The 15,414-nt window shown below is 37.6% G+C and overlaps 1 protein-coding gene across 1 annotated transcript in view; it reads left to right on the forward strand.

Annotated features, from left to right (window-relative positions):
* The window catches only part of DMGDH (dimethylglycine dehydrogenase), a 44,203-nt gene that overhangs the window by 15,493 nt on the left and 13,296 nt on the right, over nucleotides 1-15,414 (forward strand). The window contains exons 6-13 of the mRNA XM_074812090.1: nucleotides 2,001-2,249; nucleotides 3,426-3,624; nucleotides 8,285-8,454; nucleotides 8,612-8,765; nucleotides 9,626-9,791; nucleotides 12,291-12,421; nucleotides 13,852-14,069; nucleotides 14,950-15,107. Of these exons, the coding sequence (XP_074668191.1) occupies nucleotides 2,001-2,249; nucleotides 3,426-3,624; nucleotides 8,285-8,454; nucleotides 8,612-8,765; nucleotides 9,626-9,791; nucleotides 12,291-12,421; nucleotides 13,852-14,069; nucleotides 14,950-15,107 (1,445 nt within the window). The remainder of the gene's footprint in view (nucleotides 1-2,000; nucleotides 2,250-3,425; nucleotides 3,625-8,284; nucleotides 8,455-8,611; nucleotides 8,766-9,625; nucleotides 9,792-12,290; nucleotides 12,422-13,851; nucleotides 14,070-14,949; nucleotides 15,108-15,414) is intronic.

Here is a 15,414-nt window from a genome sequence, read left to right on the forward strand (position 1 = left end):
TGGTACAAGGCCAGCACAACCCAACTCAGTTTTTGTAATTACCCTGGCTTTAGGCCATGCCAGAGATGAGTATTCCCAACTTAATGTCAGCAAGCAGCACGGGCCAGCTGCTCCCCACAGGACAGGGAGCCAAGTGTGGTAACAAGGCTGCCAGGGCAGAAGCCAAGCCAGGAAGGGCTCCGTCCTACAGGGCACAAGGGAGGGAGCAGGGCAGGCCCAGGCCCAGCAGCTGGGGCTCAGCCCACAGTCCATATCTCCAGACAAGCTTGTGGGGATGAGGCACAGGCAGCTAAGGCCAAGCCCAGAAGTTGATCCACAGGTCAGGAACAGGTCTTGTGACGGTAATCAGGGTCAGATACTGCCCAGTGATCAACAGGCAGGACTATAGAGACAAGACTGGGCTGAGGGCAAGCTGGGAAGCAGTCCACGGATCAGGGTCTGGATCAATGAGGTCCATGGCCAGGCACGGATATAGTTGTGACAGAGCTGTAAACAGGCACACCAACAATCAATCCAGCTTAGACAGGTTCTGAAGGCCCTGAGCTGACCTGAAATGGGGCTCGTGGGCCCATCAGCAGGGGTGTGTGTGTAAGTCCCAGGTGAGGCTGTTCAGGATCATTAATGCCTGTTAGCACCCTCAGGGCCCTGAGAGCTAAATTTTGGCCAGATCTGGGAGGGCATGGTATTGAAGAGAGAGGTAGGAGCATTTGATTGAGATGAGTAAGCAGCAAGAAGGAAGAAAAGTTTTATGTTAAGCTAGGCAACGTGAGTGTAAGTCCTAGGAGAAGGGGTAGCTGTGTTAGGTAGCAAATCTTGCTGCAGATATTTTTTCATTAACAGTTTGGAGACAGTTAGTTACACAGGAACCAGGCTGACCTGCCTTCTTTTCCTGGGTGCCGTACAACACATAGCCTTTTATTTGGAAGGCCCTGCTACCTCTTCCATTTTGTCTTCCCCCAACCCAGACTCCCTGAAACACCAGCTTCACTGAATATTTCCCCTTCATTGCCACTTCTGATACCTTTGTTCCTTTATCCATAGAGTCAGGAGAGTAGGGCTGAGGGATATTCCAAACTTCCCAGTCAATTTTACCTGTCCAATTCCCAGGTCTGTATGTTCCAACCTCACAGCAGATGTAAGCCATGATGCAGAGCCCAAACTAGTAAGTTTGGCAGTTGAGTGACTTCCACACCTTGACTTTGACACAGGTAACTGACTAAGTGAATGTGTCCTACCAGCTTAATCTTAACAGAGAAGAATTACATCTTCTTTAACTTATGCCTAGTAGTATACGTGAAGAAACTTGAGCAGGCTTCTGGGACAGGAAATTGTTGCTTGCATTTTCTGGTCACAGTCTGTATCAGAACTTTTAATTGGATAACTGTGGAAGAGCACAGTGACTACTCACCAATAAAAATATCACAATTAGTTGACTGCTGTGTGAGAGATGTGAGTCATGTGATGCATGTGAAAGAGGAGAGAAACTTAAATTCTTGAGGTTAGCTGGCTCAAAGTACTGCCTTGCTCTATTGGCATGTTAGGACTTTAATACTTGGGAAAACATACTAGCTCATTTGGTTGATAGTAAGAGGCTAGGTTAACACCTATGATGTGAGCTAATTTATTCTGATTTTTAAGTGTCTCTGACTTTACTAAGACTACATTGCAGACTGACTTTACTGAAACAAACCATGAGGTTTGTGGGACTGTCAAATAATCTGAACTTCTAGAAGTGTAATTTATATTTTACCAACAATATATTTTTGATATCTGTATACTAGAATAATATATGATAGTTTAATTAGGAACAAGGACATGGAATTATAGAGTGAAAATTATGCTGTATAATATGAAAGATAATTTGATAATTAAAAATATGGAAAAAAATTTCTTTCTCACATTCCATGAAGTGCAGTGCTTCCTACAAATGTTTTATTGTTATTTTCCATTCACTGAAATCAGTGTTTGAATATTTCTAGCTTGTTTTTTGTCATCTTCAGGCTTTTGGGCCCGTGACATAGGCAAGATGATTGGCATGCAGCACCCTCTCATACCTGTTCATCATCAGTATGTTGTGACATCAACTATCCCTGAAGTGAAAGCCCTAAAAACAGAATTGCCTGTGATTCGTGACTTAGAAGGATCATATTATCTAAGGCAAGAAAGGGATGGTCTTTTATTTGGTCCATATGAAAGCGAGGAAAAAATGAAGCTGCAGGACTCATGGGTAACAAATGGAGTCCCACCAGGTAATTAAGAACTAAATTAAAGCACTAGCACACATTTTAATATGTATAAATCCCAGCCTGTCATTATGTGCCTTATGTGATGGAAAATAGAAGTTATTTGAAGTGCACTATTGTAATGCAGAAACTTTTTTTCAAGGAACAGCTGTAACTCCAATGATAAGAGTGAATAGAAATAAAAATGTAAAATAAAAAAAGCCTATTTGAAATAGGCACAAAATACATATCTGCAACATAGTCTTACCCTACTCTCTGAACCAGTGCCTGTGTGTTGTGTTGATCCAGTCATCAAATCTGTATTATGTAGCCTTTTGCAAACACATAGGGATTTTTCTAAGCTACAGTTCTTTCCAGCATACTGACAGTGTCTCTGGATTTTTGTTGTTCCCCCAGAGATAATGTGGTTGTCAAATAGGAACATGTGTATAGCAAAGGACTGTCTTAGATAAAGTGTTGTGCTTGGATATAAGTGCAACAGCTGTAGATTTGTACAGAATTTTTGTACAAAAAAATCCTAGCTATGTCATACTGCTGCTTATTAAAAAAATATGCTGTGTTATATCTAGGTTCCAGCTTTCCATTCACTTCTAGACAGAAGTTATATTAAGTCAATAGTGTTGCTGTTTTATAAAACCATGACATGTTTCCTAAGGAAGAGCAATCAGCATTGTTGGCCTTTGGATTGCACTGTCATTGCCTCCAGAAAGTGTCAAGTCCCTCTACAGAATGATGTTCAATAATGCTTAAAGCCCAAACTGAAGGGTTAAATATATCTAGGAATTCACTAAATACCATGGAAACTGTAAGCTGACACAGGCAATCTCTATCTTCCTGTCCCCAATTTGTTGGCATATTGAGAAAAATAAGAGTGTCTTATTAACATAGGAGGAAGCTTCTTCGTTTCTGCACTTCCTTTCTACTTCATTGTTGAATTTCTGTGACCTTCGGGTTAAACAAATATGTATAAAGGACAGTATAATTGCAGTGACAATAAACTTGGTCCTGCAGATAACTAGGAATTTATGGATGCCATTTTTCTCATGTAGGATGGCAAAGGCTTGAACATACTCACTGATTAATTCCATGTAAGTTTTATATGTGTAGATTACATAACTGTATTTAAAATGTAAGTATTTTCAGTGTAATTAAGTATATAATAAGAGTCAAATATTTGTGCAGGTTTTGGAAAAGAACTTTTTGAGTCTGATTTAGACAGAATTATGGAGCATGTTGAGGCTGCTATGGAAATGGTCCCTGTTCTGAAAAAAGCAGACATCGTAAACACAATTGCGGGTCCCATCACCTATTCTCCAGACATTCTCCCTATGGTGGGACCACATCAGGGTGTCAGAAATTACTGGGTAGCTATTGGTTTCGGGTGAGTAAATTCTTTGTGACAACTTTTGTCTATCATACTGTTAAAATGGCAGTCAGCTCAAGCTTTCCACATTTTTATGGGTTTGGGCGTTGTTTTGCACATATTTTATGTAAAATGTAATTGGAAATAGTCTTAATTACCACTGCCTACATAATAGAAGCTCATCTGTCACTCTTCTTCATAACTCTCACTATTTTTTTCAGTTTGTTTCCTCTTTTTATTCTGGAGGCCAGTATCTGTGACACTTTATGAAGCAGTAATGGGTAGTACTTGGTATTGTCTGTGCAGCAAGTTAAAGTCCTGAAAGTGTTGTGTATTCTACAATACACTTTCCAGTTCATTTTATGTATTGCTTTGAATTACGTTGTGTTCAACAGTTGTTTGGCATGTGCAGAAACTGGTGTCACTGAAGTTGGGCAAGAATGAGTGGTACGGGAACAACTTTTAATATGAAGTACTAACTTTTGGGTGAATAGTTTGAAGGCATTTTAAGCAGAAGGCGTTGCTGGCATACTGGGTGACTGTCTGCTCTGGGGGTACAAGCACAGTAATTGTTCTGACTGTTGTAGGTTGAACTGAAAAGTTATGTTGCTGGGTGTTGGGGGAAAGCAAATGAAGATGGCAGTGTGACATCAGAAATGAGTGTTTTACTGCTGTCATTCTCCTGCCCATCATGATATTTTCTTTGAATGTGATTTTCATTTTATGTACTCCGGCCACGCTGAAGTCAGTGGTAAAACTCCTACTGCCTTCTCTTTAATTGTCTTCATTTGACCACTGATTCAAGATGGATAGAATGAACTGAATACAATTCCTGGCTCATGTTATTGAACACATTCTGTTTACATTGTTTTTCCAATTGCCTAATTTGCTGTTCAAAATCCAGCTCAGCTTTTTCCAGTTGTATTTCAATCCAAACCAAACAAACCCTCAGATCGTAAGATAAGGCAGTATCACTAATGCGGTTTCTGAGGCCCTCAAAAAGGTTTGGTAATTTTGCAATGATTCATTGTGAAAGGTATTCACCTTTGCTGCTTGGATTAAAAAAAAATATTGTTATCTTTTAGTAACATTTGCAGAACTTATAGTTACAAAAGTGGTTTGCCTAGTCCTTGTTCAACAGAAAGACTAAGTTCATTACTCTGCTGCCAGACTTTGGAGCCTGTTTTCCTTCACTGATGTCAATGGGAGCAGAATCAAAGTTCCATATAGGAAAAACTAAAGACCAGTGTTACATGTTTAAGTTTCTTTAAACAATTTATTTCATAAATTTGATTAATCTCTACATGCTTAGACACAGGTCACAATTATGTTGCTGTCATTGGATTGCTTTTTCTGCTTTTCAGGGACTTTTGACTCTGTTCTATGCTTCTGGGTCACTGCAGTGTTTCTACTAGTGTTGTAATTTTTTGTGTGTATTAGCAAATCCTTATCTCATAGTCAACTAGCAGGGACATTGTGACAGAGGACTTAGTGCTGTTAGTTTAGAGGATTTGTATTATCTAAAATTAGCAGCTTGCTAGGCATTTTAATGTGCAAAGAAGTTAATAAGTATAGTTAGTAGAGCTTGTAGCATTGTTTATTATTAAGGTTGCTCAATGCTTCCCATTTTCAGTTGCTTATAACTTTGAAAATGTTAACAATAGTAGGCTAGAATTTTATTCAAAAAAGTTTAAATCAAAGCAGTGTAACGATTCCAAAGAAGATTGTTGGAAGGTATGTTGTTTTGGGGGTGAAGTCTTGCTTTTGAAAAGCTCTAACCTCCCCATTTTCTGAGAATGAACTTCGCTTTTGGCTGAGGTGACCTTTCTCCCAAAGATATACCTTTGTGCCATTCTTCACAAAATCTATCCATGAGGCCTGTTCACAAGCCTTTATAAATGTTACAGCTCATAAATATATATTGAGACTCAGTAAATCTTGCACTAAGATTCCTGCATTCTATCTGCAGTAGTATTCCACAGCCAGAGACTGAACAGTAGTTTTCCTCCAGAAATGGGATAGAAAAATGACTAAACCTAGGACAAAGACACTAGAAAAGGGACCATGATGTACAGGGACTCAGATTTCCTAGGAAAAAGGCATGGAATGAGTTGAAAATCAGTGAGAAGCAAGGACTCATGTACAGATAAAACACAAGAATAGAACAGGGACAATGTGGAAGATAATCTGGCAGGGATTGAGAGGAGACAAGAAAAACAGAGAAGGGCAGTTCATTAAGGAGATTTTCTTTAAATCCTCATATGAAGACTGAGATTCCTAAACTATACCACTTTTTAACAGCTACTTGTACTATCCTATCACTGCACAGCATGTGTTTCATTCTTGTGCAGCAGAACTGCAGTGGACATGTTAATACAATCAGCTCCCCATTATCTGAGGTAATGAGGGATTAGGGCACCATGCAACATTTAAAATCTCTGATAATGTAGGCTCAGTTATGAGCTCCGTAATCAACTGGTTGTGCAGTCAGTGCTGCAAAGATCTGCAGAGAGCACTCAGTGCAGATGCAGTCCTGTACCTGTAGTAGCAACTCCACAGCGCTGAGCAGCCTCCTGTGCTGTCTTGCCCCTGGCGTTAACCTGGCATCAGCTCAACAGTCTTCAGATGAAGCTAAAAAACTTCATGGTATTTGGTCTGTCGCCACCCAGTCATGCAATGGTCTCTGTTATTGTGTTCCCTTGTGTGTGTGGCTGCAGTGAATGATGCAGGGAGACTTAAACTGGTTAAAACTTCTGGACCTGTTCTTGAAGGTATCATAGCCATAGTCAGAAAACTTATACCCATGAATAACTAAGAGCTGCCTAGTTAACACCAGCAATGGGTAACCCTTCTGTAGAGCACTTCTGCCACTTGCAGAGTGGCAGTTTACAAGCACTGGTCCTTACTGCATCAGCTGTGGTGATAGAACCTTGTGCTGAGAGTCTGAAGATTTGTACTGAAGAATAGCCTAAAGGAGTGTGTCTGGCAGACTTACTTCATGTACTCAGCTGTTAGATATTGCTGTTTTATTTAAATAAATAACAGATAAAACCCCACTATATCAAAGTAATCTCATGAATATTATGAAATCAGGCATTCTACAAGTGCCAGAACTAAGTTGTCTCTGTAATCTGAATTCATTCTTCTTATGCATATGCATTAGAATTAAATGATTACATTTTTTTTCATAAGATCCTTGCCTGTTTAATTGAGGACATAGAATTCAGAATGCAGAGCTGATGAGCAGCAATTCAAGTTTATTTTAGCTTTGCTGTTCAGTGTGAGTGTCTGATTTAATAGCTGCATGCTAATCTAAACTTGGTTTTGGACAGACTTAATATTTCTTCAAGGATTTTTCTGTTGTGCTCATTGGAGCATTTCACAAATAACAAAGAATTTATTTTCACATTTTCCCTAGACAGGAAGCTATTTTAACACTTTTTTTTTTTTTTTTAAACATGGCAAACTAATTCACAGAGGCATTAAAATAAAAAGTTTTAAATCATGTGGTATTAATAATTGTCATTAACTGTGTCAGTGTCAAATCTGAGGTGCCTGTAATTTAGCATTACATGGTACTGTTCAGTTGTATGTAGACTGAGTAGCAACATACGCATATCTCAGCACAACAAAGATCCTTGTCCCCAGTTGTCCAGGTAACTTGCAGGAGTACATTTCAGACACAGCTTTTTCCCTATGGAAGTCAAGATGTCAAGCATTTTGAAAGTTAAATTATGTACAAAATATTTAAGTAAGGAAACCTTAAATCTATCACTTCATAACTTTTGAGCATCTACCTTTGCTGTCTGGTGTGGTTCCTTTCAGGAAGGTTTCTAACAAGACATCTTCTCTACAGTCTGATCCTTCACACACTTGTTATGTAGAAACAGGACAGGCTTTTCCTACACATGGTAGCAGAAAATTTCTACATGTTTACTTTGTGAGCATAAGCTTTCTGGAACCAGTTCCCATTGTAGTTGTAGTGGAGAACAGACAAGGTAAACTAGGTGAGAAAAGGCAGCTCTCAAAATCTAGCACCACTGCAAACAAGTCTTCTAGTTTTATCCCCAGTTCCTCTGCATTCCCTGATTTTATGTGGAGCAATATAAAAAGTACTGCTGGTATTTCAGCTTCTTTAAAGCTATCTTGGTAGCATTGCCTCCTGACTTTTGCTGCTGTTGCTCTTGTCCTGTAATGTAAATACTCACTGCAGCTGCTAGAATGTCTCAGTCAGGTTTTCAAATCTGAGTCTGGTTCAATCAAACCTGACTGAAGAAGAAGAGGTACTCTATGACTAGAAAGTGTATTTAATGGATATAAAAAGTTTGAGAACTTTTTTTGTATTAATTGTTAAAGAATTCTAATGTCCCTAGAAAAGACTGTTAAATTCTGAACTTCAGAGAAAGAAAGAGCTTGCTGTAATGTCATGCACTGCAACTGCTGTACGGTAGCAATGGAGTTCTGCTGCTGACAGTGGGGCAGTAGAAATATCTGTTAATAAAGTATGTAATCTTGGAAAACAAGACAAAACAGAACAAAAAAAAAAAAAAACCACGAAAAAGCCAAAAACTAGAAAGAAAAATACTTTAGAGGGTGTATTAGTTGTATATGCTAGTACTGATTTTTAAAAACAAAACAAAAAAGACTTGGCACTGCAGGACTTTTTCCTGTTTTTAAGGTATGGCATTATACATGCTGGTGGCATAGGAAAGTACCTCAGTGACTGGATCCTTGAGGGGGAACCTCCATTTGATCTGATAGAATTAGATCCCAACCGCTATGGAAAGTGGACCACCACAGAATACACAGCAGCCAAAGCAAGAGAATCTTACGGTTTTAATAACATCGGTAAGAAAGTATTTGTAAAAATACATTTATGTCCTGAAAGTGGATTCTAACAAAGCCTGCCTCTAGATTTCTCTGTTTATATACACATATTCTATCTTGGTGATGATTTTAGTATGCCATGGCTTTGTTTTGTTGGGTTGTTTTTTTTTTCCTCTAGTTGGTTACCCTAAAGAAGAAAGGTTTGCTGGGAGACCAACAGAGAGAACCAGTGGGCTGTATGATTTGCTGAAGTCAGAATGTTCAATGGGCTTCCATGCAGGATGGGAGCAACCTCATTGGTTCTACAAACCTGGAGATGTGACTGGATACAAGTAAATGAAAGATTTCTTCCTTCTTTTTTTTCCTGATAAATTGTCATAGCAAGGGCCAGCTGAGTTAAATTTAATGAGAAGCATACATTTATCATTCATTTTGGCTAAAGGAATCTATTAGGTAGATCTTTCATTCTTGTTTTTTCCGTAGTTTAGAATCCATTTCATTGTGACAATGCAGGCATTTCAAAACACACATCAAGGTATCCTGTAACTCTTCTAGGTTTGGGGAATGAGGGAGCAGCCTAGCTCAAGGAAGAGATGAAAGAGCACTTTGTTCATTATTAATTTGTATTTTTATCCCTTTCTTATTATTTGATCAGCAGCACAGTATAATGTTTTAATAAAAAGCTCATTCCTCTCTGTATATTTCTCAGGAAAGGAGAAGCACAATCCTCCTTTCCTTTTTTTTATTTTTCTCTGTGCCTGCCCACCTAGTTACCTGCTTGCATGAGGAAGCATCCAACAAATGTTTTCCACTGGGATACTGGAGTCCCAATCTAATACGAAGCTCGTAAAGGAGTAGAGATGCACTTTGCCTTAAACTCAAATAAATGATTCAGCAACAAAGTATGCTGTAAATTTACACATGACAGACTACTACTTCTAACATGTGAGAGTTCAGAGTTTATTGTACAAAAGGGTTGATAAAATATCAACTCATATCTTTCTCTGCTGTTAAAGGATTTTAATAATTAAGCAATGTTAGACCAAGGAAAATATTGGGTAAGCTACCTACAATTAGGAAAGTCTATCTCTTTTGCATTATTATTCAACTGAAGAAACTGAAGACTACATTTTGCTGAAAAGAGCACAAAGTTTCCAAATTGTGTTTTATGTGTGTAAATGCTCTGTTTCAGACCCAGTTTTCGGCGCACAAATTGGTTTGACCCTGTGGGTCGTGAGTATAAACAGGTTATGGAAAAAGTCGGTGTGATTGACCTGTCACCATTTGGCAAGTTTAAAGTAAAAGGCACAGATTCTGTTAAGCTGCTGGATCATCTATTTGCAAATGTTGTTCCAAAGGTAAATGGGACAGTGGTAACTGTTTTAATGTAGGATTTAGACAAACAAGATCTGTTTCAGAAATGAAAAATGAAGGATAATATTATTGCTGTGTCTTTGAGATACAAAATGCTTGGATCCTTTGGAGGAATTGCTGTGTCAGGAGATGTATTTCACTCAGTTAAGAGCACAAACAGTGGAATTTATACTAGAGCAGACCCAAGGAGAAGTACCTTTTGGCACAGATCATTGAATCATAGAATAGTTGACGTTGGAAGGGACCTCTGGAGGTCATCTTATCCAACCCCCTGTTTAAGCAGGTCACCTGGAGCTCATTGCCTAGAACTATGTCCAGATAGCTTTTGAGTATCTCCAAGGATGGAGATTCCACCAGCTCTCTGGACAACCTGTTCCTGTGCTCAGCCACCTTTATGGTAAAAAAAAGTGCTTCCTTATGTTCAGACAGAACCTCCTGTGTTTCCAATCTTTTTCTAAAGAAGTCCAAGTGAATCTGACCTGGAATTCTTTTAGAGTAATAAATAGTAGAATAGCTTGGCAACTGCCTGCCTAAAACTGTGCTGTACTGGGGCAGCTTGAAGCAGCAGAGCAGTGAAAGGTGCTTTTGCCTGACCATAGCTGGTTGTTGTATTCTTCTTGGATGCCCAAGGGAATGGTTTTATTGTTTGGGTTTTTTTTCAAATGTGACCTGTGCTTGTTTTCCACCCTCTCATACTGACTGTTTTCCAGCTGCCCGCCTGGAGCAGGCAAGGTTGCAAATACTCAGGATATTCAGCTTTCAGCTCATACCTGTCCTTTCTCCATAAGTGTGGCTGCTCACAGATCCTTAGAATATGATCCTGTTTCCAAAATGACATACTGTGACAAACTACCCCAGGTTTCTTATTCTTGGTCCTCAGTTTATGGTGGTGCTCCATGAGTCCCTGTATCTTCATGCTTTGTCAACATCTCTCATGTAGTGTCTTTAACTTCAAAGATACACCTCCAGCAAGCAGATTGTTCCTTTCTGAAGTGCTCATTTCAGCACAGAATTTCATTAAGTTTTTGCTGTAGGTGATGGTTTTAGCTGCTTTAGACACCAGAGGTAAGAAGCACAGGGAAACGGTAAGTACTCAGACTTCTTCTCAGAGGTCAGAGCCAACTGAATGGGAAGGCTGTACACAAGAATGGTATCCTATAGGTTTAGGAGAAAGAAGAATCTGATGCCATGTAGTATTTTTTTTTTTTTACTGTATTAATTTTCTGATAACAATTGTGATAGATTAAAAGTTTGTCTTCTTTCTAGTTTGGGGTAGCAGCAGGGTAACTGTGTCATCAGTGGGCATGGATAACACTTGCTGAATATATTTCTGTGGTGGAAGGAAAGCAAGATTAAACAGGAAATTATGAGAACAAAGCAAGTGCTTTCTATGGAGTTTAATCAATGTTGCTAAGGGGAAAAAGGAAGCTAGACAGCAAAGTAGAATGAAAAATTTATGAGTCCATTTAAAAATCCAGCATTCACAACAGGTGGTTATTTAAGTCATCTGATTTTTGGTACCATTCATGCTTGTCTGCATCATAAAATAATTGAAGTTACTGGAGATATACTTGTATCACAACCAGTTTGAGTGTGACTATATCAGATCCTGAAAATTCAGCTATGTGCCTGTAATATGCCAATAACTATGTTAATGTAATATGACTTCACAAAAGAATATCTGCAATATTTTTCCTTTTTCCATTCATTCCATGTGTGGAATCTGATTCCATGTGTGAAATTGGATTCCATGTGTGAATCCATTTCCATTCCATTCAGATTCCATGTGTGGAATCTGGGCACTGACTAGGTGATTGACAAGGTTCTTATGAAAATACCTGTATGACCATGTGTATGTTTTATGGTCACAGCTAAAGAACTGCTACTTGAAATTTTGCCTCTGGAGATCATATTTCTACACAGAACCTGATTCAAATGTACAGAGGTGCAGATTGATAGTCAGCAACTTCATAAAATATAAAAGCATACATAAATCAGGGCCACAAAAGCATAAGCCAACTCAGTATTTCTTTAAAGTAAGGGTCAAAGTGAATGCTATCCTTTTTGGATCTTGAAAACCTTATATACATGACTGAAAAAGAATATTTATGTCAATAACACATACAATCTTTTATTCTGATGATCAGAGGACAAACTAAAATTGAATTTGCATTGAAAATGCATTCTGAAATCAAATGTAGCCTAAGAATGCCTTGTCTAATACAGAATTAACAAATATTTGTAAAGGTCTTAATTTATCTTATTTCAAAAATTTCAATTTTTTCTATAAAGAAAAATGTGAAGTTTCTACTGTAGAGCTTAAGCTTGGCCAGTTGTGTATCTGTCCACTCCTATTATAGCATAGCAGGACAAACATAAAAAAATTGTTTTTTTCAAGTGAAGACATATTTCCATATATAGAAATGTTTAGGAATTCTAAAATTTTATTTTTCATTCTTAATAATTGCAAATTTATTCTTTAGGTGGGTTCCACAAATATAAGCCATATGTTAACACCGAGAGGAAAAGTTTATGCTGAGCTAACAGTCTCTCAACTGTATCCTGGAGAATTTATGCTTGTAACTGGCTCAGGGTCAGAACTCCATGATCTGAGGTTAGTTTATTTTTGATACAGTAAGTACATAGTGCTGTACAGTCACATTAATATAGAATTCTTTTTACTAAGTGCCAAATTCTTCATTATTACTCAACAAACCTTCCACTAAGTTTACAAGAATTCTACTTATTTATTGATTTGGTTTCTTAGAAACTTGGTTGACTTGAATCCTGAAGTATAAGCAGTTGCGTACTGGATTATTGCTGATGTAAAAAGACGGAGAATTTACTGATAGTTATGTAATATACTTTAATGGAGGTAGTTCTTGTTTTGTTGTTGAACCTGTTTGTGTTTGCCATTGTATGATGGAACACAACACAGTTGTTCCTTTCTAGTATTTTCTCTTACGCAAAAAAGAAAATTGGCTTTAAACATGGATGACCCCAGAGGCACTGACCTGGCTGATACAGGTGGATAGTGCAGTCTTCCTGATACTCTGATAATGTCTTCTGCTTTGGGCTCTGGGGTCACAAAGTAAAACAACAGAAAGAAAGGAAATAGAAGCAGTTGCAGGATAACTTCATTAAAATGCTTTTCATAGATGAGCACTGGTAGTGACATTTCTAGTGCTATTAGTGGCTGTATGTACATACTAAGGAAAAGAATTTTTCTTACTGGAGATTGCTGACAAATCAGTTATTCAAAATGAGCCAGTACATAAAAGACTGAAATTTGCTACCCCAACACATGATGAATAATATACTGTTTCATAACAGTCCCATGGGAATCAGTAGGACCATTGGCACATTCAGGACCCAAATGGCAGAATCTGATCTAATGCATTTGATTGTACAAAATTTCTACAGTCCTGTTTGGTACTCCGCTGTGCCTGTGATCTTTGAACACTGCTTAAGAAAGTAGTAAAATAAAATTTTAAAATACTAATTTATTTTGTAAACTTCCTGAAAGACAATACATAGCTGATGTTTTTGATTAAATCAAAACTGAACTTCCTCCCAATACTTCACATACTGTATTCAGGAGGGAATGAACCTGGTCGTACATTTCTGTTGACACAGGAATTTTTTTGAAGATTTCTTATGTTCACTGTGTTTATTGCTTACTCTTTTTGTATGTTGACTTTTTATTAACACATTCTGGATCCAAAGGCAAATCTGTGTTCAGTCCTATGCGATCACTTCTTTCTCTCATCTTGAAAATACTGTTCCACCTGTTTAAATTCTCTCATTTCCTGGCTGTATCCCAGATACCTGTGTTCCTATACTGGTATCTCACCAGAAAACACCGTTTAACACCAATGAGGGATTTGACTATTGTAGCACATACTTTTATTTGTTTTTAGAAGGTGTGGGACTGGGAGCTACTGGGAAGATGAATACTAATCAAAAATTATTCCTTTTTAAATTTTATTGAAATCAGTAATTTTTCATTAAAAATTTAACATCAATGTTGTGTTTTATGGGCAGATGGATAGAAGAGGAGGTAATGAGAGGTGCATACAAAGTTGAAATAGAAAACATGACAGATGAGATGGGAGTACTTGGTGTTGCAGGTCCGTATGCACGACAGGTCCTCCAGAAGTTGACAAATGAGGATCTGAGTGATGGTTCATTTAAGTTTCTCCAGTCTAGACATTTGAAACTTTCTGATATTGCTGTTACTGCCATTAGGATATCATACACAGGTAAGCAATAGAGAAAACAGACTCTTAAGGAAAGAAACAATGAATAAAATAATAAGTATAACTAAAATTACATTGAAAAATAAATCTCATCATGTATTCATAAGCAATAGGTTAATTACAATTTATATATAAATGTGTGAGGAAACAGCACATTGATTTTCAAACGTGATATGGTCAGACTCTGTGCTGAGTTTTCCAAGATCTTTTTCTCTAGAATACCCTATAGTGTAAATATTTATTTTACAGAACAAAAGGCCAGGTCTGATAACCTCTGTGGTATTTGCTGCAAAACCAACGTCAAGAATTGTTTTTGGATTACCGTATATTAGTGTTTGTCAAGTGCCTTGAAAATATAATGCTGTAGTGCTGAGTGTTTTTCTCACTTTTTATTATTTCTTTTTATGTCCATCTCTACTGCAATAGACTGAATTTAGAGCATTCTGAAGTAGCTGAAGTCCTTGTAATTTTCTCTTTCTATTCTACTAAATATGAGACAATACATTCATTTTGTGCTTAGATTTGCTGTTCACTTGCCAAGTCATCATCTGTTTATATTGCCCTTAAGCTTCATCTCTCATTGTGACTTTGTTACATGACCTTTCTTACTGGTTATTCTGATTATTTCCCCTCTCCCCTCCTCCCCAATTTCAGTTAACTGTTTCAATTAGAATAATAGTACCACTGCTTAAGATCTAGGGCATAAATGCTCTGGTGGTTCTTGCAGGGAATTAGACTTGCTATATGATAGCAGAATTTACCCTAAAATGTGAATTAACACTTACAGGATTGATCCCCACTTTTTACCAAGGATAGGATTGTATTTTATTAGGACTGTTTCATTGTTGAGCTGATGAAACCATTAATCTTGTTTGTATAACAGGTGAATTGGGCTGGGAGCTCTATCATAGAAAAGAAGATTCTGTAGCTCTTTACGGTGCAATCATGGAAGCTGGCCAAAAAGAGGGAATTGATAACTTTGGAACATACGCTCTGAATGCGTTAAGACTGGAAAAGGGTTTCCGAGCCTGGGGGGCAGAGGTCAGAAATATAAATTCTTTATTATTCTTTCTGTTTCTTTTTTATTTATTTAATTATGAATATACAGCTTTTAGTCAGAGTTAGCACAGATAGTATTTGTTGCAGTTTCTTAGTTTAGCATGAAAAGAAAATTCACCTTGAGCAGGAAAAAGCTGCTATAATTCTGAACAGTGTATTTTCTAAATAAAAATAACTAGTATAATCAATTGCACTGCTGGCAAAGAGACACTTATTTTGATTCACTGATGTTTTTCCCTCTTGTATATAACAAAATTACGAGGGTTTTGCTGAGCTCTAGTGTTTTGAA

This window comes from Strix aluco, chromosome Z (genome assembly GCF_031877795.1).
Source record: "Strix aluco isolate bStrAlu1 chromosome Z, bStrAlu1.hap1, whole genome shotgun sequence".
NCBI lineage: Eukaryota > Metazoa > Chordata > Aves > Strigiformes > Strigidae > Strix > Strix aluco.